The 23877-nt window shown below is 37.9% G+C and overlaps 2 protein-coding genes across 8 annotated transcripts in view; both read right to left on the bottom strand.

Moving 5' to 3' along the window:
* Positions 1-518: 518 nt before the first annotated feature.
* LOC103153181 (uncharacterized) lies at positions 519-16270 on the bottom strand. 7 transcript variants are annotated; one of them, XM_016661728.1, is made up of 23 exons: positions 16085-16270; positions 15121-15196; positions 14311-14376; positions 14215-14247; positions 14060-14119; positions 13905-13979; positions 12759-12818; positions 12628-12687; positions 10887-10946; positions 9897-9968; positions 9747-9809; positions 9531-9617; positions 8666-8725; positions 8507-8560; positions 6596-6667; positions 6065-6142; positions 5714-5767; positions 4813-4854; positions 3270-3347; positions 3135-3174; positions 3005-3050; positions 1767-2181; positions 519-1224 (listed from the first exon to the last, which is right to left on the bottom strand). In XM_016661728.1, exons 2-23 carry the CDS (start codon positions 15190-15192, stop codon positions 742-744), a joined length of 2130 nt encoding a protein of 709 aa, XP_016517214.1. In that variant the 5' UTR covers positions 15193-15196; positions 16085-16270; the 3' UTR covers positions 519-741. The 7 variants fall into 7 exon arrangements, with proteins under 7 accessions (XP_016517214.1, XP_016517215.1, XP_016517213.1 ...); XM_016661729.1 differs by having other exon boundaries at positions 9897-9965; positions 16068-16270; XM_016661727.1 differs by having other exon boundaries at positions 16068-16270.
* Positions 16271-17142: 872 nt separating this feature from the next.
* The window catches only part of LOC103153167 (apolipoprotein L6-like), a 9069-nt gene continuing 2334 nt past the window's right edge, over positions 17143-23877 (bottom strand). The window contains exons 2-12 of the mRNA XM_007573981.2: positions 23540-23587; positions 23361-23456; positions 23080-23142; positions 22895-22990; positions 22759-22803; positions 22605-22661; positions 20929-21000; positions 19896-19935; positions 19755-19812; positions 18948-19293; positions 17143-18825 (exon numbers count right to left, since the gene is read on the bottom strand). Of these exons, the coding sequence (XP_007574043.1) occupies positions 18421-18825; positions 18948-19293; positions 19755-19812; positions 19896-19935; positions 20929-21000; positions 22605-22661; positions 22759-22803; positions 22895-22990; positions 23080-23142; positions 23361-23456; positions 23540-23569 (1308 nt within the window). The 5' untranslated portion in view covers positions 23570-23587 and the 3' untranslated portion in view covers positions 17143-18420. The remainder of the gene's footprint in view (positions 18826-18947; positions 19294-19754; positions 19813-19895; positions 19936-20928; positions 21001-22604; positions 22662-22758; positions 22804-22894; positions 22991-23079; positions 23143-23360; positions 23457-23539; positions 23588-23877) is intronic.

Below are 23877 nucleotides of genomic sequence, written 5' to 3' on the forward strand. Positions count from 1 at the left end.
CTCCTTTTCCACCAACCAGAAAAGTCAGCTCTGTCATCCACACTGGGTGGGGTTGAGTGTACCGTCTTCCATCTGGACTCAAGTGAGGGTTTTTTCTTTAAAATGATCAGTTTTATGACGTTTTGAGTGATAAGTGTCACCTGGTTATTAACACGAGGGCGCCAACTCTGTTTTTCAACAATTTTGCAACTAAAAACATTCCTTTTCTTTGGCTATGATACAAAACATCTTAGTGACCGTAATTACTCATTATTGGCTGCATTTTAACTTCCTTTGTTCTATGTTTTCCAGTTTACTGTTCATGCTGAAAACATCTGACAGAAATTTTTTTTTCCCTCCAGACGTGCTTTGATAATGCGGCCCTTCCACATTTTTTCAGGCCTTCATGCTGGCATTGCGGCGCAAGCACGCGGTGTTCATGCAGTGTTTACTGGAATATTTTCTGATCAAAACTGGTCTCCTCGTGTCTCTACTTCCTGGTTTCAGCCATCCACATGTTACGTCATTAGCCAAACATAAAATACAAATAAACCACTTTTATTAAAGAGGAAAAGGCACACATTCAGAATAATTACAACATTTTAGTCAAGTATATTTAAAAAGAATCTAGTAAAATATTTTTGAAAAAAGTATCTTTTCAGCAACGACTGGAAAAAAAACTACCAAAGCTATTGCCCCATTTTGGTTTCTTTGTCTTCTTAAAACCGGGATGCTTGATTTTAAATACGTAGCCACCACCCCTCAGTCTTCAAGTTCAATAAGCTTCTTCAGGTCAGACTTCAACATCTCCTCATCCTCCTCCTCCTCTTCAACCTCCACCTCTATCCCATCCATAGTTTTTTGCAGCTCTTCTTTGATTCGGTTCAGCTCCAGCAACCCGTCCTGCAGGTCCTTACACACCTCTCGGATCTTGGTGGCAAACTCCGTCTTCGCGCCCTTTTTCAGCTCCATGGAATCCTTCGCCAGGAAGAACACGTCCAGAGCCAGGAAGAGGCCCGACATGACTCCCGTGGTGACGCTCATCACCTGCGCGGCTTTAGCAGCGCCGCCGGCGACGCTCAGAACCTGGACGGTGCTGATCAGGCTTTCCGTGTTGATGACTAAAGCCTTCCCAGCCCGACCGCCCTCCTTCATTACATGTTTGACGTTCTGATTCAGGTGCTTCTTCGAGATGCTCTCGGCGTACTTCTCGAAGTTCCACTCCTCGAGCGTCTCCATCCCTTCCTGAAAGGATCGCAAGTTTTGCTCTTATGAATCGGCATCCGACACATTTCTAAACAACTGACACTAAGAAATCATCACACAAAAAGAAAAACTAATATACTTGGGCAACTGTGCATCAAAATAAAGTACATTTCTGCCAAAAAAAAACAAAAACAAAAAAACAACCCTCAACTGTCAAAATTTCTAGGAAAAAAAACTCAGAACACAAGTTGAAAGTGATCAACTTTTTGAATTTAGAACATTTTTCAAAAGTTGAAAATGTTCAAGGAAAAAAAAAAATATTGTAAATTTCTGCCAAAAACACTTCTAGAAAAGAATTGGAAATGTCTGAGTTTCAAGAGTTGAACATTTTCAACTTAAAAATGTTCTTAATTTAAAAAGTTTAACATTTTCAGCTTTTGGAAATGTTCTGAGCTTTTTCTAGAAAATTTGAGGATTGTTTTTTTTAGTGGAAATTTACTCTTTTTTTTTAAATCAACGATGTCCCCAATACGTCGTCATACTAATCTACTCCAACGTCTAGAATGTGTACACGTTCTGACCTGTAAGAACTCCAAGCAGTCCTTGATGTCCTTAATTTCATCCTGGTAATCTTGGATCATCTTCTCCACCTTCTTGCGGTCGGTCTTTGAATGCAATGTGTCCGTGATGTTGGCCGAGGCAGACGTCAGGCCGCCCGCCGTGGCGATGCCGATGCCCACCGCTGTGACGATGAGCGACGTCCCCGCCGTGAAGGGCGCCAGAATGAGCCCGGTGATGGTGGTGACTGACCCGGCAACGCTGGCCACCCCGCCGCCCACGCTGGCAGTCACCGTCTTCTTGTGGAAGTTGTCTGCCAAGTCGGCCAAGGAGAGGAGTTCCAGGATTCGCTGCTGGAGGGAGGCGCCGCGCTGGTTGAAGAAGCGAACAAAAAGACGCGCGGCCATGAAGACTCGGTCGGCGGCTTGTTCCACCACTCTAATCAACAGAATGAAAAAAATAAATAAAAAAGGTAAAGGAAATGGCAACTACAAATATGCATCTTATGTAAGGTTGAAATTAGGGATATGCTAATTGCCAAGTTATCTAAACACGGTAGAACAACAACAACCTATTGTCTTCACTAAACGCTTTCCCACAGCGTTCTGCGGATTTGTTTAATCAAAATAATGTAATACTTCAAAGTTTTTAGTGGTTCTCCATCAGTGTTTCTCACTGTGGGAGAGAAACACTGGTTAACATGTTGTGCTGCGTTGTTTATTTGTATCGTATTGTCTTAAGTTATGTTTCCTTCTTTCATAGAGTGTTAGGGTTTTTTTTGGGGTTTTTTTCTTAAGTCTAATCTCATCTACTTACAGTATCTTACTCATTCTTGTATTTTATTGCTTTTTTTTTTTTACCTCCTGGCCATGAGACTACAAATAGCCTTTTGGCTAACTGGCATTTCATAGCTCATGAATTGTCATGCGTTTGATTAAACTGTCTCCTTTCACATGCATCCAATGAAATTAGGTTTCATTATGTTCCAAGCAAAGGTACCAAATACAGTTCTGACACACACACTGGATTGGGACTCTCCATATAAACAGATGCCTAATTTGAAATGTATGATCATCAATGGAGATGATTAGAAAAATAAAGCTATAGAGACAGCTATAGAAGAAACCATAAAATGAGAACATTTAAGCTGCAGTTCAAACAAGTATTGTCTTAAATTAGCAATTTCTTGCTCTTCATTTTAAATCAAACTCAAAAAAAAAAAAAAAAAAAAAAATCCAACATGCTCATTTGTTTTACATACTCTTCAGCATCATCATTCTGGTTCGCTTCATTCCACTCATCCCATCCTTGGAGTCAGAGAAGACAAAAAAAAAAGTTACCTTTATGAAGTTTCAGCTGCAGTGAACAAAAACTACTGAGAGCAAAGCTACCTTCAACAGTTTTCCACCATGAGAGGAGGCCTTCCTCATCCTGCAAATAAATATATATATATTAAATGTTTTTCAGGATGCGTCTGGCTACTCAAATATAATCAGTGAAGCGTAGATCAAAAGAAACAGGCGTACGTCCAGAGGGTCCAGTTGTGTTCCTTCACCAGGTACTGGTACTTCAGCCAGCTGTAGTGTTTGAACTTCAACGTCCTCCTACAGCAAGGATAACATATTTTAGAGTTAACTTTAAAAAAGACCAAATGACAGACGGCATCAAAAAGATTCAAATGTCCAATTCAGAAATGATACATCTTAGTAAAATTGTCTCTCCAGTGAACTCATGTTTTATCATGTCAGCTCTTATCAGATGATTGCAGTGTTCACCCTGTTAATAACAACCTAAATGTAAATGTATTGATCTACTTTCCTGTCCTAATCTGATTTTTGTGAGTCTTTATTCCAGAAATTTTTCTCCTTATTTATGCATTTAGAATTCAGTTGGCTTCTGTTTATTTATATGATGTTTTTGTGAGGCAATTTACAAAAAATAAAATAAAATCACTTCTATTCAATTGCATACATTCCAACTGATCCTAGTTGTCAAACAGTGCAGTAAGTTTTACTAATCAAAGTAGTTTCTATTTAAAGGAAACCCAGATTATTGCACACTGCTAAAATAAAATCTTAAGTGATTTTGGTCTAGTTTCTAGTGCAAATATCTTGGTTTTGTCTTTTTTCTGACTCCCAAGTAATTTTTCAGTAAGATGTAGCAGCTTGTTTTAAATAAATAATTTCTTAAAGACAAAAAAGTACTAGTTCCACTGGAAGATTTGTTTCCCCAACTTATAACATGGGAAATATGAAATAATTTGCCAGTGAAACTAGTACTTCAGTTTCGATATTAAGAAATTATTTACTTAAAAAACAAAAAAAAAACTCCCATCTTGATGAAAAGTTACTTGAACGTTAGTTTTGTCTCATGTCAAGTGTGCAAAAAAAAAAAAAAAAAAAAAAAAATCAGTTCAGCTGTCCTTGAGTGGAAAACAAAAACAACTTTTCATGTGATGACCATCCACATGCCAACAGGAAATGCAGCAACATTTCCTGACAGGAGCCCAATGACCTTAAAAACGCCGTGGGATGCATTGAGCTCATCGGGTTATTAGAGGACACAGTGACTTCATGGGTTAATCCATTTCCCTTTTCTGAAACTGTGCTACAATTGCCACAGCTCATACAAAGTGACTAACAGTTTTAGTGAAGACAATAGGTTGTTGTTGTTCTACCGTGTTTAGATAACTTGGCAAGTGGCAGGGTGAGTTACGCAATTGCAGCCAGTTGCCAGGAAGTAGCCCTTTAACTGGATCGACAAGAAACGCATTAAAAAAATAAAATAAAAATCCCCAACCAATTCCCAAATCTACTCGATAAAAAAGACAAAATAATTTTACAAAGTGAAAGCAATGACAAGTGCTGCTAAAATATACACTTTATATCCGTTGCTTTGGATTTGTTTGACATAGTGTTTGATTTTCGTCTATTGGATGAAATCACTTGAAAGGAAAAAAAAAAAAAAAACATTAAAAAAAAACTTGCGAAAACTATGCGACTAGCTCAAGGCGAAATCGTGATCAACACCTACAACATTTTTACAACTTTCACATTCTAAACTACAAACCTGAGGCTGCGCCTGAGCATCTGATGATGGATTTGCAGATTCCTGTAAAGAATAAGGAACATGAATGTATTGCAGGATAAAGATACTGGATTATCAGAAAAAAATACAAAAAACGAATGAACAGTCAAATTGACTGGTGCCTGGAAGTGGCTTATTTTATGCATTGCCAGTCCTAATTAGTGATAAACTAAAATCTAAGTTTTTTCCATACCTTTATATTAACAGGTTACCATAACGGCAGCATTAATGAGGGACACGACTCAAAAGCTTCTTTCCAAAAATCACAGGATCTTAATCACAGGATTAAGATGCCTTTTTCACTACGTGTATATCTTGTTAAAGGATCAAGGAGGTTAAAGGTTGCAATCAACCTGCTGTTACACTCAGTGTGTGATTGTTACAGGCCATTTGTAACGTGTACGTGAATCGCATGCTTTCTTGTCATTAAAGCGCTTCGGTGGCGTGCGCTGAGGCAGAACAGATCCCTGAACATTTGTTTTAGAGTTTCTTCAGGAGAAGCTGTGCTTGAAAATAGAAGAGAAGCAAACATTTTGAACAGCTGATGAATTCAAAATGTTAGTACTGTGATGCTTCCCACATCTGTTGAACTTTATTTTAAGTGTATTTTTTCCCCCCGTAAGGTTCATGGGTAAGGTGAAGAATGGAATGACTGGGAGAAAAAGGTAAACAGTAGCTTCATTCATTTGGAGAAAAATCTTTCACCTAGCCTAGCATTGCTTTAGCCACACACAAGATCCTCCCAATTTCAGCACCAGAGCCACCTTTTGTACATTGTGTTATGTCAACTCCAACAAAAAATATTTTTAATGATGATTTTTGTTTGTTTTAAACTTTCTAAAATGTTGCTAGGCGGCCAGAAACGTATACACACCAACTTTACCTTGGATCCAGACCCAAAAAACGATTTGGGAAGAATTCTTTTGATAATGAAAGTCTGAAAGACAAAGACACATTCAAATGTTACTTTCACAAATAGGTCCTGTTATGCTATGGTGCATCCAGTGCTTGTTAATAATGGCAGTGAAGATTCAACTTGACAAAATCCAAACAGTCCCCACTGTGTTATTCTTGAAATGACATGAAAAATATCCTATTATTATTATTATTATTCCCAGTGTTAAGATGTTTTTCCAGATAATCTAAAGAGAACCACATGGTAGGAAAAAACAAACACCACCACTACAAAAACTGGGGTTTTCATAAAGATTGGGTAATGTTTATGGTGACCAACCTTAGTCCTTTTCCTTGAGATCTCTGTTGGCTGGTTTCCCACCTCTGGCGTGGTGTCAGCGTCTGTGTACCAAATAGTCTGGAGAGGGCAATGGATTAGTTTGTTACTCGGGCCAATTTAAAATAAGTACATATATACACACACACATATATAATGTAATTGATTTTATTGTATTCTCTAAATAAAGGACCTTCAACTCTGGACCTCGAGTCAAAAACACCTGATATAAATCAACTTAGGTAACACATTCCCTCACTGTGTTACCTGAGGGAATGAATATTCTAAGAGAAACTATTTTCCCAAAAGACTGATGAGATACCTACACCCTCATATCAAGAACTGATCATTAAAAAAACAAAACACCTCTATCAAATAACATTGCTTCCAGTAAGTCAACACCACCACCATGTGATTTTTACCCAGTCACATGCTTAGCATTGTTGTAGCGAGACATCAGACTTCTATTTTTACATCTGAATCTATGACGGATGACAAGTCACCCACTATAACGACATGTACATCATAACTTACATGTCTCTCTATAGCGCTGTCGTCTAGACTTTCAGAGCTGCTGGAGTTCTCACTGTGTACAGCTCGCTCGACCTGATGAGTCAGAGTGAAATACTGAGTCAACATCAGTTCCATTAGTTAAACAGAACAAACTACACACAATATTGATGGACGGGATCCTAATGTAGTAAATGCAAGCCATTTTTGATATACAGGTACAGCTCAAAAAAGACACCTCTCTCCTGTCAGAAAGCAAATATACGTTGTATCTGAATTCAGTATATGTTGAGTGAAATATTTTAAGCCTTTATTATAGCTTACAGGATGATGGAAATCCAAAATTTGGTGTCTCATGTAATAGCCAATTTCAAAACCACCAAAAAAGTTAAGTATTAATGATCTAGTTTCTAGTGCAAATATCTTGGTCTACTCAAAATGAGACAGCATTAACTAGTAAGTGACTTTTCAGCAGGATATAGTAGCTTTTTTTGAGTCAACAATTCTTCATATTGATGAAAAAGTACTAGTTCCACTGGCAGATTATTTCACATATAGCTAGTATATCAATACTAATGCATCAATGACTTAAAACAAGTTCCTATATCTTGTTGAAAAGTTACTTGCAAGTTAGTTTTGCCTTATTTCAAGTGTGATAAGATATACGCACTAGAAACTAGACCAAAAATACTCAGTAAGATTTTGTGTTTTTGCGGTGAAAGAGTCAATGTTATGGTCATATTATGGCATACACGATAAACGGGAAGACTGCTGACTGGACAGATGTCCTGAAGACGGTCATAGACACCCTCCACAAGGAAGGCAAGTCACAAAAAGACATTGCAAAAGAGGGGGGTATTCAATATGCCAGATCCAAACATATTCACTGAGCGTTGAATGGAAGTGAGACATATGGTCAGAAATGTGAACAAGCGTTGGTAATCAAGAATCTGTGGCAACTTCAGAAGAAGTGGACTGAGGGTACAGTCCACCGCATCAGTCGAGCAGGGCTGGGGAGAAAGAACTGGACTGCTGCTCAATCGTCCAAAGTTATCTATTCAGATGAACTTAAAGTTTCTATTTTGTTTGGTAACCATTATCACAAAGCTGAGAGGAAGAGTGGAGAGCTATGGAAAATCCACTTTGCTTGAGGTCCAGTGTGAAGTTTCCAGTAAGTGATGGTTTGGTGTACCGTGGTATCTGCTGGTGTTGGTTCACTGGGTTTTCTGAAGTTCACAGTTAAAGTTGTCTTACCAGGAAGTTTTAAAGCCCTTTTGTGTTTCCTTATGCTGAAAAATCTTAGCTTTCCAGCAGGAATTAGCACCTGTCCAGACTGCCAAAGGTGTCAAAAGCAGATCCAATAACTGTTCTGAATTGGCACACAATGTGATCTGGGCCTCAGAGAAGATGATGAGAAACACCAGACCAAAAATGAAGATGACCTATCAAAGCACCTATTCCATCTCAGCATCGCCACAGGCTGATTGCCTTAATGCAACGCCACATTGATGAAGTGATTTATGCAAAAGGAGCCCTAATCACGTATTAAGTGCACAAAAATCACCTTTTTAGAGGCTTAATATTTCTGTTTATACCTTTTTTTTATTGAAAATTTTCTGAGAAACTGAAATTTTTCATTAATTTCACACCATAATCATCAAAATAATTTAAAAAAATTAAAAGGTTTTACATTTACACCATGTTTAATAACTGTATACACCAGTTTCACTTTCTGAAGCAACAGTAAAAATGCTGAACTTTGACAACAGACAAATTCTTTGAGGTGTACCTGTACGTGGATTTAACTTTCCAACGGTGACACACAAAGAAAACTTAATGCGTTAAAGAGCTTCATGAGGTCATAAAACAGCTCATGACTGCTGAACCTTTCATACTAAGCTAAATGTCATTTGTTGCTTTCTCTGCTATATTTACCTCTGTCATATCAGACGGAACAGGTGTGTCAGTCTCACAAGCGTCATCCGTCACCTGTGTCAGCAGAGATCAGTGAAAAGTTAAATAAGGTTAAAAATGTCAGAGGTTTATAGCTTGTGAAAACTGGTTCTTCTGATGTGAAGTTGATTAAATCTTTACCTGTGTGCGTGACTTGAAAGGGTTTACTTTCTGCATCATCCCTTTAAACATCCCGGGATTCTACAATAAAAACATAAAAAGATACTGAATAAAAGAAATGGATCTGCTCCCAAGTTTTGAAATCACGTCCTTTGGCAACACCTAGTGGTTATGCCAAGAATGACACTGACAATACTCGTCAAAGTCAAAACCCATCTTATTAGTTTCCCCCTAATACGCCTCGACTATAGTCACACCAGGTTGCAGATGCACATTAATATGTTATGAAAGCACAAGGTAGAATATGCTTAGTAACAAAATTCAAGTAAATTAAACTTATATGGTGTAATTACATAGGGACTTAAGTATTTATTCCTATATTTTATGATTATGACTTAAATCTAATCAAACCACAGAACATCTTCATTTCATTAGTCTTCTGTAATATTGAAACTTCCTGAAAATCTGAATTTTGGGTTTTCATTAACTGTAAGCCATAATAATCAAGATTAACAAAAACAAACACTTAATGTCTAAATTATGAGGTCCACATTTAAAGTTGAATGACTGAAATTTTCAATGATATTCCAGTTCATTGATTTGCACCTGTAAATAAATCCAGCAAGTTTCAACAAGTCATAGTTTGAAATCATTGCATTGTGCGCCATCTTGTGGTAACTATAAATATTACACCATTAGTGTAATGCTCTATGTAAATCAGAGCAGAAGTTTTCTCCCAATGAACTTTCTTCTTAGATAACAGTTGTGCATCTGCCATTTTAGAGTTTTGTCTATGCCTCTAGTTCAGCCCCTTTGTATCACTTTTATGTCAGGAAATGTGCATTTAAGGTGCAGATCTAAATAAATCTTAGTTCTTTGCACCAACCTGCTTCTCTGGCACATTGTTGTTGTCCGTTAGGCTTCCAGAGGAAGAGGAGTTGTCACTGTGTAGAGACCGAGTGTCCTGAAGGGGCTGAAATGAAAGCCAGAGAAAAGCCAACAGAGAATGAGGAGGAACTGTGTGTAAACAAGTTTCCAAATGTCCCTCTAGGTTTCCTAGACAGCCAGACACCACATATCAGGACTTTTTTTTAAAAAATACCTTGGGCTGGGAGGATTTGAATGGGTTGACTTTCTGAATCATGCTTGACATCACCCCTGGATTCTACGTGATGAAGCATTAGAACCAGATTAGAATCGAACCTCAGCACAAACAGGTTATCTGGAAAAGACGGGAGAGAATGCAGCTTACCCGTTTGTCTTGAAGGTCTCCGTCAGACTCCTGTGTGTTTGCAGGGTCACCGTGAGCATCGCTTTTGGGCTGCTTTAAACACAAATGAGAAAAGAAATTAGATACTTTAGTGCAAATGCCCCACAGAAATCCTGGTTTCAATCAAGATGGGAAATTTCTAGCCGTTACGCTTGCAAAAAGTGTTTACACCACTGAACTTTGTCCACATTTGTGATGTGGAAAAGACAGTGTTCAATAGATTTTATTGGGTTTAGGTAATAGGTCAGCACACAGCACTGCATAGATTTGAAATTGTAGGAAAGGGATTCATGGTTTCACAAAAAAAAAAAATGTTCAGCCCCCTTTACTGTGATTCCACCAAATAGAGTCCACTGTAACCAACTAGAGAGGTTTACAGTTCAGGTAGGAGTTGTGAACTCCATAAATCACAAAATAAGTGGCTGGAAGAAATTTTGTAAGAATTCCTACTTTCAGTTTACCTCAAGAGAGACATCCTTAGATACCACTCACTTCCATGGCTATATAAACCATATGAGCCGCTTTTGATTTCACTTCATCTGAGAGGTTGCCAATGCACCTCGCAGATGCAAACCGACATCCCCTACCCATGTAGACTGTAGAGAACAGCCTGACAGAATAAAACCATTATAATACAAGTCAAAACGTTAAGTCTAAAACCTATAAACTCTGTTGTAAACAGGAGCACAGGACGTCAACATGAGCATTTCAAAATATCCTCCGTTCTGATTCTCAAGAGTTAATCATAAAGAAAGTGAAATAAATGGAACAGGGGCTTTAACACAGCCCTGAGGAGCACCTATATTAATGTGCTGTTGGTTTATGAAAAGGAGGGAGCGAAAACAAAACACTGAATGACAAAATGATAGACAAATTAAATTTAGAAGTTAGCAGACAAGGTAAAAGTGCATCTAGAAAGAGTAGAAACATGAACATCTTTCCAGGATGCAAACCAACTGAACTAGTCGATACCTGTGCTGAAGACTTGAAGGGATTCACTTTCTGCATTGCTCCTTTGAACATACCAGGACTCTCCAACACAAACACAGATCAGCCAAAGAAACTAGTCAACATCTTCCTGGAATCTCATTATCAAGACAGCAGCTTCTGTTGGGGATCTTTTATTAGCGCAACACAATCAGCACTTTGTTTAGGCAACATCAAGTTTCAAAATGTCTCAGTCAGCTGCTTTGATTTGCCAGCAATTTAGGCAGAGCCATGCAACCTGGGGCGGAATTAGTCACCTTTATATTTAGTTTAAATTTATCAGTAACCTCAAATGAATTCCGAGAAATTTAATAACTGGAAGTTGCAAATTTCAATGAAACCGCCGGTCACGCAGCATGATCATGGTAAGACTTATTCACCGACTCAGTAGGCAATCGTGTTTTATTTTGGCCTTTAACGATGACTTGTAAAACTGTTTATATCTCTTGAATCTTTCTACATTTTGCAACTTTATAATCACAAAACACAAACTGTCTATGGTTTTCTCAGTCAGAGTGGAGGGATGGAAGATATCTGCTGAGCTGTTTATGGTTGTCCTAGAAAGTTGTTTATGATCCTAGTCAAGTTGTTTTTTTAGGCCTCTAACAGGTTTTAATCCGACGCTGAACAGCCTTCCTGTCGGTTTAATAAATGCATCTCCATAGCCAGATGCTTCCACTTCGTTTACAGGGTAAACAAGTTGAACACCGATTACCCTGCAAAACTGGGTGATGTGCTTTACTAGTTTGGTTTTTCAACACAAACAACGTTTTGCATGTAGCCCAAGAGGGTTAATGTTGACCTCCTTCGACAACAGCACCTTCTTCAACATTTGCTGTGTCAAACATGTAGGAGACACACGGTAACATGCACCTGTGTCTAAACAACTAATTTTTTCAGAACAGCTTGAGGCTAGAAACTCTGTTCCTACATGACTGGAAGCCAGTGCATAAAGACATGTTTACAAAGACATGGATGAGTGAGTCTGGTGTGGAAGAACCTGACTGGCCTCTATACAGCCCAGATCTCAATCCAATAGAACACATTTCAAGATGAATTAGAGCTGATAATGCAAGGCAGTCTTTCTCATCCAGCATCAGTGTCTGACCACACATATCTGATTCTGAAAGAAAGAGTCAAAATACTAATGAAACTCAACCTTAAACCTTCCCAGAAGAGTTGAAGCAGAAGGTGGGCAGGCATTGTATTAATCCTTAGTGATTGAAAATAGGACACAACTTGCTATAAAACAGTTTTAAAATCACAAATAATTGTACTTTGCACGGTGAACTCCACTCTGCAGACTCACATCTACTGTGACGTCTCCTAGTCAAATACAAAGAAGGCGGAAGTTGTTTGGCTCCAACAGTGAATTTTATCCAATAAAATCACTATTTTTAACAAAACATTATTAAAAACTAACATTGACAATTGTTTTACAAGAAGGGTGAACTATACGTTTATTGAGTTGGACCTTCAGTCTTAGTTGGACCAAACTGTTTAAAGAAAAGTATGCTCCTAAACGTCTCACTGGTTAATATGCAGGAGGAACAAATAGGGCACAACATCTCATTTGAAAGAAAAAAAAAACTGTTCAAAAGGAACAAAAGAAGAGCTATAGCTCCCAGCCAGAGTTAGAAATGGGTGTGATTCTAAATAGGATGTGGGAAAAGGAACAAAGACCTGAAACAAAGGACTTTGGGTTAAGTTTCAGCAACTTCCCTACCTGAGACGAGTCTGGGCTCCTTTCTTGTTCCAGTGAGTCTGAGGACGGAGTTTTAGGCACCTGTGTGAGAGAGCAAGCTTAGTGGAAACTTTGCCGTCTGACACAGATCAGAAAGACAGGACTGTAGTTACCTGGGAGGTGGACTTGAACGGGTTCACTTTCTGCATGACTCCTTTTAGCATCCCAGGGTTCTGGAACAGAAGTGACACGGGCATTTCCCCATCTACCATGAAACTTCACACACAAAGCTGTTCTGATTGGCCCAACAAGGTGTGTTGTATAACACTTAACCTCTGGAGCACACATTTTTGTTCTCAACTAGAAAACTGAGGACAGGTGGAGCCTACTTAGAAATGTCAAATATATTTTAAACTAGGAAAACTTCAGGCCTTAAAATGATGAAGCAACCCACAATCTGCCTTGCCATTGTTTTTTATTTTTATAAACATGGAATTTAAATACACATTTTTCGAAACAATGCAGGATATACTGTGTGTGCCATTGTGTTTTATATAAAAATTGATTGTTTTGAAAATAAAAATAAAAATGAAAAAGGTGAATGAGTCATCCACCAGGACTGCAAACATTCAAATCTTGGCATCAAGGAACAACCAAAGGCTCAGAGACAGGAAAGAAAGTCAATTTGCATTGCAAAGCAGTTAGTGTTTGCAATTTTGTACATTATTATCACAATAAATCCCTCAAAATATTGTGTTAATAAATTTAAGTTCATGTTGTCCACCCCTAGTCCTCAGTTTCTTTAAGAAAATATGTAAAATGACACCCCAACTATTCAAATGATATATCCATATTGTTAAATTAAAATATAATGAAAACAAATTAATAACATAAAAAGAAGAGCTGGCAGTTTGTTAAATTCAATGGATTTCCTATTTGTACATTAAAAATTCCATCCATGCCATTTCACTAAATCACAAGTCAGCATTTTATTTTACAGGTTTGCATTTTGTCATCCGTTTTGTGCTGCTTTTTTATACCAGTCTTATTACAGTATTATTCCATCTCAATGAATTTGGAGTCAAGAGACATTCTTCCAAAAGATACCTAGACAAGTTAACATAAATTCTATATATTTTTTATGTCACCTAGCTCTGAAAAGTTCAATTAGAAGAGGCTTACTGGTGACACAATGATAAGATCTCCAGTTTTCTGATACTGATTTGAATGGAAAACAACCTGCCTGAGTTAGTAGCCTGCTTTCTGAAAATAGATCCTCATGTCTGTTCAACAAGATAAACAAAACAATCCTCACTCACCTGTGTGGAGTCTGTTGCCTGTTCTGATGATTCAGAGGAAGAAGTTTGGCCGACATTCGATGACGAAGAGGTCGCCTAAGTAGAAGAAACAAGTCAAAGTTATGCAAGTCAAAGAGCTATTGGTTACTCATTAAATGAAACCTTTGTTTTTCTACCTTTGATGATGACTTGAAGGGATTGACCTTCTGCACAACCCCCATCACTCCCGTCTTCTGCTGCTCCCAACGGAAACAACAAAACCTCCATGAATTAAAGCAAACAGAGCTTACCGATTCTCAATTAGAGGCTGAATAGATAAATGATATTGGACCTTTGTCTTTGGGTCAAGATCATTTGTGTTTTCCTAGAAGAAATGAGGGCTGTAAGTTCACTGACATCATATTTACAATCAAGTTTGAACATTTACCTTTAGGGCTGCATTTGATGCAGGATCGTCCATTTTGAGGCTGTGTCTGATGGGGTTGTCCAGCTCCTAGTAACGCATAAAAAACCTGTCAAGCCTGGTTAGGAAGTTATTGTTACAAGTGAGAAGCTAACCCTGAGTTTAATAGAAAGGTGTCAGAACATACAGTACGTTACAGACAAGTCAGGGTACCTATGGTAAACCTTCGTCTCCTCTCCAACAGTGCCAACAATGGGCAACAGATGAAAGTAGCCTGATCTGATGACCCACGTTTGCTTTAGGACATGTGGATGGTGGGGTTCATGTGTGTTGCTAGGGAACACAAAGTTCCCTAGCAACACAAAGTTTCCTAGCATGCTAGGGAACTTTGCAGGTGTGTTGCAAAGTTCCCTAGCATATGTAAGCAATATCATTATTGCTTACATATAATGATATGTAAGCAAGAAATCAGAAACCATATGATGGATGATTTAAGGAAAGTTCAGGTAGGAAATACAGATGCTGCTGTCCAAGCAGCCAGTTATACCCTTTATGGAAAGAATCACAAATCTGAGAAAAAATGTAGAATGGCACATGACTGAAAGAACACAACATAAAATTTGAAGTAAAAAAAAGAAAATGGAAGTGTTTTGTTGATCATGCAACATCAGCTTGCAATGCTTAAAAGGATCTGCTAATTGAGGTCAAATACCACACCACACCTTCCGGGATCTCTGCAGCCCTTCCTGGCAGCATTACGTAGTAGTCATAATGTTACGCCTTATTGTTTCATGCAAGAACAAGTACATAAGTTATTGTCCTGCATTTCCTCACCTCTTTAGTGGGTCTTGGAGGAATCACAGGAGTCTGGGCAGGTGACCCCTTGTCTCTTCTGAACATGTTCATGGTGCTGTAAGCAGAGGTGAGCAGTAACGAGGTTACGTTTACTTGAACATTTTAGGGGGAATATTTTACTTTTAGGTGTAGATTTTACTCTTACATGAATAATGTTAGCAGGATGTATCACTTGTCTTATTTGAAGAAAGTAAACTTTCTGGCTGATGTACCTGCTATAAGTTACTTAACTGAACCAAGAGCAAACATGTTATGGAAAAATACAGCAGGTACAGACACCTACAGTTTGCTCAAATGGAGATTTAGATATTGCATTTAAAGGAAATTGATTTAGAAGAGTGTTTCTTGTGCTTAAAATGTGTCATTTTGCCATTCATTGACATTTTTTGTTTTCCATTGTAGGGTTTAAAATACCAGAATTTGCATATAGCTTTACCTTTTTGTCTTTTAACATTTTAAAACATTAAAGCAGATGTTACTCAATACTTCAGTAGCATTTTTGCCTATTTTTTCTACCTACCTAAAGCTGTAAGCATGGCACGATGAGCTCAAAACAAATCAGCATAAGCAAATACAGTTTGTTCTTCCGGCTTCGTGTTCATGACAGACACATTTACATGCACTTAGACTTATAGTTAAAACTAGAAACATAAACTGCCTGTGAAAGTTTCGTGAGGGGCGTGACGTAGCGGCGAACAGTCTAGCTGACTGATAATGTCACGTTGTAACTTTCTGCTAATGAAAACAAAGGAAACAGCTCTTTAAACTGAATACAACGTCACCTCTTTTTTTTAAAATCCCCAACCCGCTTTCGTAGCGACCTTTACATTATATCCAACGGAATACGGGGCAACAAAGAAACAAAACTGAGCGAAAAGATACCTCAGCCGTGCAGTCAGACAAAAAGTCAATAAAAGCCGGCTTACAGCAAAACAACACGAACCAGTTGTTGAACTTGCCCAGCTCAGCTCTTCACTTCCTTTTCCATCCTCGCCGAGCAAATGAAGGAGACAAACCGGTTTGACCAAAAAAAAATGAGGTGGACCCAAACAGGAGTCACATTACAGACTGAAGAAAATATAACATCAAGTTTTAGCTGCATGACGACAAACAATAAGCTGACTGTGAACGAGTCACCACACCCGCTCAGCTGTGGAGAGCTCGAGGCGGTTTTAAAGGGAATCACCTGTAGGGGGCGTGGCTTATCGTTTACCGCGTGGGTTTCTCTTTTATCGTTCGTCAGGATGAGTAACACCATCGCCATGTGCTGCATAGTTGTGAAGTGCCACGAAAAGGTTAAAGAGTTTGAATTAAAAAGTAAAAATATCAAAAGTGGTGTTTATTTGCTTCCTTATCTGCCATTACTGTATACTCCAATGAGAACTGACAGTCTTTGCGCGTCTAGGAGGTTTTTGCTTATTGTTCTTTGCAATAAAATAATTTCTCTAAAACAATCCCGTTTTAGCTCTGGTGTTAAGCTAATTTTCCACTAGATGCTAGCCCTAAGTCTTGCTAATTTTCCACTAGATGCTAGCCCTAAGTCTTGCAGCTTCAGAACATGTTTTCTTGCAGGATTGTCCTGGTTTTGTGTGTGTGTATGTGTGTGTTCAGCCATTTTTCCCTATCAGCTGTGACCAACTTTAATTTGCAGGAAAAAATACAAAAAGCCCCCAGAGCATGATGCTGCCACCCCCAACTCTCAACATGGGGAAGGTGTTTCCATAAAACAATTACACTTCTTTCACACATCTTCGCCAAGCAGCTGAGAGATTTAATTACACACAGATTGGCTCCATTTTGTAAGTACTTTCTAAATGTTGCACTGGATTTTAAAGGAGATTGAAGGCATCCACACAACTCTCAAAATTAAAATGTTCAGAGTTGACTATTTAATTGTTCCTCCATTTCAGAATTATACATCTGCATTTAATTCTAATAAACTAGAATGAAGTCTATGGTTCTATCATGAAATGTCAAAACGTTCTAGTCTACACATAGGCATGACATGCACTTGAGTCTATTAAAAACATGTTTCACATGACTAAAGCAATCATTCCACCAGTTGAATTTCAAAGATGGTGTTAAGATGGATGTTTCAACCCATTTTTAATCTAAACTGGAAGATGTGCTGGTAGTAATTAATCAAACCATACAAGCACGATGTTAGTGTGTGTTTTTGGAAATTATATCAAGTTTACACTTTTGTACATAATGTTATACTGGCACTTTGGACAATATATAGGTTACATCTTATAGTTTAATATTTCTCAACTGAAAAAAAAACAAACAAAAAAAAAAACATACTTTCCCTCCAGGTGAAAATGTATCAATAGGTCATTTTTACATTTTATTCTTGGGTTAACCAGGATATATAGAATATAGTAAAATAGAACAATTAAAAAAGTTACATTCATTTCATGTTAAAATGCAAATAGATGAACAATGCAATCACAGTGGCCTATCAAAGCTGGATAAGTCTAATGTTAAGAATGCCTATGGTTAAGGGTGGTTAGGGGTAAAATAGCAGCTGGATGATTCAATATGGATAATAAAATGACAATGTGCCTACAATCAAGCAGAAAAAACTTCAGTTTGTCATGCAACATGCTTTGCATTCATTCCAGACAGCTCTTTCAGGAAAAATGAAAAGTATTAAAATGTGTTCAAGCTTCTGAATAAACCAAACTAACTCCCTCGTTGCAAAACATGAGCTATATTTTGAACAAACCGATTCAAGTTATAACAATAAATCTATCTATTGACACCTGATTATGAAAACAAGATTCTTTTTTACAACTTAAGATTAAAAGTCTCACTTACAGTACAAGGGTCTATGACCTGCAAAACATTCTGCCAAAATCTGACAATCATCACTTTGGTTCACTAGATTCATTAACTGTTAAATATTTTTAAACCTTATCTCTTCAAAGACTTTCAAAGTCTTTGATAAACCATTTCAAAGTAAAGTGAATAAACTATTTCCAAACTGACTCAATTCTAACAATTCTAACTGTGAATTTTAAATAGGAAAAAAACATTGATGCAAAAGGGTTAATTAATAAAGGAACTTATCTGTGTTTTACTGTACAAGTACAAAATTAATCTGCCGTCTAAAAACCTGGAAAAAACTAATTTCTCAGCCACAATGCCAAAAATATCTTCATGAGTTTAACAGAGGTGGAATATTTTCCAAGACTGATGCAACATGGAAGAGCAGTTCTTATTTTCAGCCAGGAGATGTCAGTGGAGAGCCATGATCAGTGTGATCATGAAGGTTGTTCACATATTTCCAGTAGCATCCTGCAGATCCTCTCTGATGGCGTTCAGCCCCACGATGCAGTCATTCAGCACGTTTGCCACTTGTCTTATAACGGACACAATCTCCTTCCTGCAGCCTTTCTTCAGCTCTCTGGTTTCGTTCACGAAGTACGTGTCCATACCTTTGAAGAGTCCTTGCAGGGAGCCCACGGCGTCATCAGTCATCTCTGTTGCTCGCATAACAGGCGAATCCACAATGCTGATCATCTGGACCGCTTTGCGGATTTCCCAGTCTTGGGAATAGTGCTGTGTGCCAGACCTGAGGAAAGGGTGGCCGCGCAGCTTGGACAAGCCCTTATTGACAAAGTGGAGGATGTTCGAGATCTCCAGCATTCGCTCTTCGTACTCCTGCAGCAGACCCTCGATCTGATTAAGGACAGAGAACGTTAAATTAGTGATTTCACACAGAAGAAAAAGTAACAGAGTGATCAAGACGTGCAGCCTCTGCGGCTGCCATCACATCTCACTGCATCAAAAATCTGCATTACCTTTTTGCGTTCGTTCTTGTTGTTGACGTTATCAGAGATGGCTGCAGAGGCAGAGGTGATCCCACCGGCCGTTGCCACCCCCACGCCCACAGCAGTGACTATCAGGGACGCTCCGAAGGTCACGGGAGCCAGAGCCAGACCAGTGATGGCCGCCACAGTGCCCACTGCGGTGGTGGTGCCCCCGCTGATCCCAGCGATCTTGGCTTTGTGATGGAACTCGTTGATGTCGTCGGCGAGGGCGTGGAGCGAGATGATGGACTCCCACAGGACCTCGGCCTGCTCGGTGAACACCTTGTTGAAGAGACGCAGGCCGCGTTCGACCTTGTCTGCCAAGACGGTGAATGACCTGCAATCATAGCAAGATTTTAGAAGAGCTAGTTCTTAGTAATTTGCTCAATAAAACAAAACTATTTTGGTAAAGATGATGCTTGTTCTACTGTCTGCATCTACAGTGACCTGTGTTGCTGCAGAAAGACCAACTCACTGGTTGGTCAACTCAACCAGTGAAATGCATGGCTGCGTAGAGTGCTGAGCATTGGGTACTTTGCGAACAGCATAATTAAGTTCTCCACTAGCTTCTGTGGTACTCAAACTTATAAATTGATCCTTTTACCCAATTACTCATTATATAATTTGAATAATAAACTGAACTTGACTGCATTGATAACCAGAATCGTTTGGAGTGTATGTGTCTTTTGATAACCCGCGGCTGTTGTGAACTGGTGCTATACAAGTAATAAAGTCAAAACGTATTGCAAAACAGTGAGTTGACCAAGAATTACTACTGGTAAAAACAAATGGTCGCACTTTGACTCATCCTCTTTGACGGCTGCATCCTCTTCATCCGATGGCAGTTCGTCCCATTCTGAAACGCACAAACGGGTGAATACAAATCCAGTACCACTCATCAGTTCACTTGATTTTAAATTGGTTTGGATGTTGACTTACTTTCTACTGTGTACCACCACTCCAATAAACTGTCCGTGTCCTAAAGACAAAGATACAAAAAGTAGTCAAACATATATCTGACCTTTCTTCAGAGGAGCATATACATTTCTTCTATCTTGCCCTCCCGACATCATTAATCTAACATGGGAAATTTACAGGAAAATACTTAGACGGGAGTACGCCGGGGGAGAAAGGGGTAAAATATGGTCATTTCCTGGCCAAAGCGGGAGACTTGACAGGTATGATCTATTTTTGAATTCCTTTACAAAGAACCTAGCATGTTGCTTTTGAAATGTAGGAACATTTCACCAAAAATAAGACTAGTCACAGCCAATTTAGAATTTACCTAATTGGGTGACTGGTTTATTACACAGACACAGGTCAGCTTGGATAATTTTTTTTTAACTAAATGAAATCAAATGCTTATTATATTTACACAGGTTATCTTCATCTCCTAAAAACAGGAAACATCTATAATGGGAAAATAGTTTGTCAGACAACTAGGCCTGTGGTAATAACTTTGTGATAAAAAATTAATTTATCACAAATAAGTTAAAATGAACTCATTTTCAATGATTTATCATTTTTCTCTTTTCTCTCTGTTTCTACTAAAACTGGATGATGAAAGTTTTCTGTCTGATGCTTTTGTCTCAACTGGCTCTTTTTTGGAAGCACAATTTCGTTTACAAAGACTTCATACTTCATCTTAATTGTTGTTTCTGTAGTTTTGTTTATACATTTTGAACATTTAAAATGTGTTCGGCATCCAGTGTTAAATATCCATTAGAATTTTAAGTTTATTGATCTATGAGAATGTTTTCTTGCCTTATTGTACCATTACTGACATCTTGAAAATTGCCTCAAAACAACAATATAATTGTTTATCCTAACAACCTCTGGGGCAATTTATCATCCGGAAATGTTTGTCATCAAGCCTACATATAACTTTACATTAAATAATGCTGTCCCTATAAAAACAGAGAGTCCGTAAATAAAAAGGATCCAGAATTTTTGCAGAACCAAAGAAACTGACCCCGTCTTCCTCCTCATCCTCCTCTTCACCGGCTGCAGCTTGTTCGTCCATCTGAGCAGCCTCCCATTCTGCCTGAATGAGGGAAGAAGACGAGTTAATCAGCAAGTGTTTGCAGCATGCGTTACCATTTTAAGTCATTCAAGGCAGCACTGCAGGCCTTCATACACAGCAGTAGGAGTGTCAGAGAAGGCAGTATGCAGCTGAACCGGTCCGGTAACATGCTACAAGGATATGTCAAGGTCCAATTGAGGAAAGAAAACTAACAGACTGAAACAACAGCATGAGACGATTTCAGAGTATAGTTTGCTAACATGAGGGCTTAATCAATCAAACCTGCATTGTGGCTAAAGCTTGATTATGTAACCACGGTACTGTATTCATTTTTTCCCCCAATTTCTGGTAACTTTCAATTTAAATGCATTTCAAATGAAATACACAGGAAGTCTTCATGGCGTCCTTCTGCCTGACTGACAAAAATCAAGATTCCCAATCAAAGCAAACCGTTCAGAGTTGGTAGAACGTTTAAAATCTGATAATTAGCAGGTGAAGATTATCTGAATTGCACAGCCATCACATGATAGTGAATGCTAAGGAAGGAAAGATAAAGTAAAGATAAAAGTACAGTGTTGCAAAAGCACTGGGATTTTCCACAATACATTTCAATGTATTTAATGCTGTATAACAGGAGTCTGAACTGGAGCTTCCACTCTTGGTTTGGCTGGAAATGGTGGAGAAGCAACAACTTTTGTAAAATGTAGATTTTTGTAATATTTTTTTAATGTAGATATCAAAAATAGAGATTTTAGACATTTTAATTTCTTGTTGTTCTTAAATATAAATATCAAAATAGAGTTTTTAGCTATTTTTAAAAATGTATATTTATTTAAATGCAGACATTACAAATAGAGATTTTAGGCATTTTTATGTACTTTTTTTTAAATGCAGATATTAAAAATAGAGATTTTAGCAATTTTTTGGCATGGAATAAATCCCGCATTAAACTTCAGACTTTAAAAAACAATCATTATTTCATTGGAAGCTAAGTTCATGTTTTCTGTTTACATAATTCTTTACAAACATCAACATCCCATATAGAAGAAAATGTCCTGATCCTCTTTTATATTTTTCTTTGATTTAAAACAAAAAAAAAAAAAAAAATTGTGTTTAAAATAAATAAATAGACCACAAAATTCCTATACTATATATTAAAAATTTTGACAAATTTTGACTTTGTGATGTCAAAAAAGTTGCAAAGTGGTTGCAGACCCCCTTCTGCAGACCAACCCACAGCAAAGCACAATTGTGATGTGGTGGGGAAATGGTATATGCTTTATTACATTTTATTTCAAATAAAATCTGGAAAGCATAGCATTTGCTTGCAACTGTACGCAACCAACTGGCTTTTAAAAACCAACCAATAAGTAGAAAATAGAGGGAGTACAGAACAATTTCAGACACAGAGACATGGCCGTATCTAACTTGGTATGAGAAAAGTTGGGATCTACATCTGACTGAGAATCTTAGACATACCTTACTAATAACTTGGCTCTCTAAGCCATTTCAAACTCCATTCTAGCTCTGATGAGACAGTTTGAATCGATATAATTGAGGAATCGCTATCAGAAGTTTTCCATCAGCACTTTAACAGTTTCCAGGTTGAAAAGTTGCAAACTTACCTTAGCAGCCTCAGAGAGGTGCTCAACAGGTGGGGCTTCTGATTGGTTCTTTTTGCTCTGATGAGAGAAGGTTCAGTCTGACAATGTTGCACACGTCATCGATCAACGAGTAAAGATTCCTCTGGTGTGGTAAGAGCGGACCAAACACACTTACCTGGTGCTTGTGTTTTTTGGAAACTTTAAACTTAAATGGCTTTTTCTATTGGAAAGAAAATAAGTGTGTCAAAGGCATTTTCACATACAAAAAATAATAAAAAAAACACACTGGAGTCTAAAAGAACAAATAATACCAGTTTGAGCATTTCAATCTCATCTGGATCTTCATCATACTCCTCTTCATGAGACTTCATATCTTTTTCTGTCATTTCGTCATCAGTGGAGCCCTTCTGACAATAAACACCAGTAATACATTTACATTAATAATTTTTATTTGTATGTTTGTGTTTTAACCATTAAACACTTAAACTCCGCCTACCTCTTTCAGTCCGTGTGATGCCTTCGATTTGTGGGGCAGATGAATCTTATATTTGGACTTTTTCTGCCAGAAACAAGAAGATGTTTTTGTACTTTATAGTGAAAAAATACTAATAGCTACTAAGGAGATAAGCATTTCAGTTAAAACAATAATAATAATAATAAGTGTGCATTAAGTTGTATTTCCCAAAGACTTAAAAAAAAAAGAACAGTTGCTAATATAAGCTTATTGTGATCAGTTTTATGCAGTTTGTAATTTCATGAAAAAAGGCAGAAAGTTACATGTTTGCGTTCTTTGCTCAATTCGACATCGTCATCCCCCTGCAGACTTGGTGAGTAACGATGAGACTTCTGCTGTTCATCATCCATGATAACAGCCTGATTGGCACATTAACAGTCTGATTATGTAGCCTGTCAGTGAAAACACTGAATGTTATTTAGTTGATAAAGAGATGTATTACCTTAGCAGAGTGAAGACTGAGGGCTTCCATCTCCTCAAAATCATCATCCTGAACAAAACAGCATAGGGATGTTAGAATAATACACTATGCAGAATAATAAGGGTGGAAAATTATCAGAAAAGCTACTATAAGTGGAAATAACTGATAACAACATGGTTATTGGTGATTCTGACATTCAAAATCATAATCTCACACACAAAAAGGTGTTTTAGACATCTTCACCACAAGTCACATGTTCCAGCTCTTTTGCCAGGGCTATTGTAAACGTTTGCCCACACTTGTTTTACAAGCTATTGGGATTGGTGGCTTACACTGGGGGTCTACATGTTTTTCCTTCA

The sequence above is a fragment of the Poecilia formosa genome, unplaced genomic scaffold, assembly GCF_000485575.1.
Source record: "Poecilia formosa unplaced genomic scaffold, Poecilia_formosa-5.1.2 Scaffold341, whole genome shotgun sequence".
In the NCBI taxonomy this organism is placed as follows: Eukaryota; Metazoa; Chordata; class Actinopteri; order Cyprinodontiformes; family Poeciliidae; genus Poecilia; species Poecilia formosa.

Excerpts from the sequence above, each read along its gene's own strand:
- LOC103153181 (XM_016661728.1), bottom strand. The coding sequence starts at position 15,192 with ATGAACATGTTCAGAAGAGACAAGGGGTCACCTGCCCAGACTCCTGTG. Across the intron at positions 13,980-14,059 it reads CCTTCAAGTCATCATCAAAG|GCGACCTCTTCGTCATCGAA; the intron begins GTAGAAAAACAA and ends TCTTCTACTTAG. Across the intron at positions 8,726-9,530 it reads ACAATGTGCCAGAGAAGCAG|AATCCCGGGATGTTTAAAGG; the intron begins GTTGGTGCAAAG and ends TTTTTATTGTAG.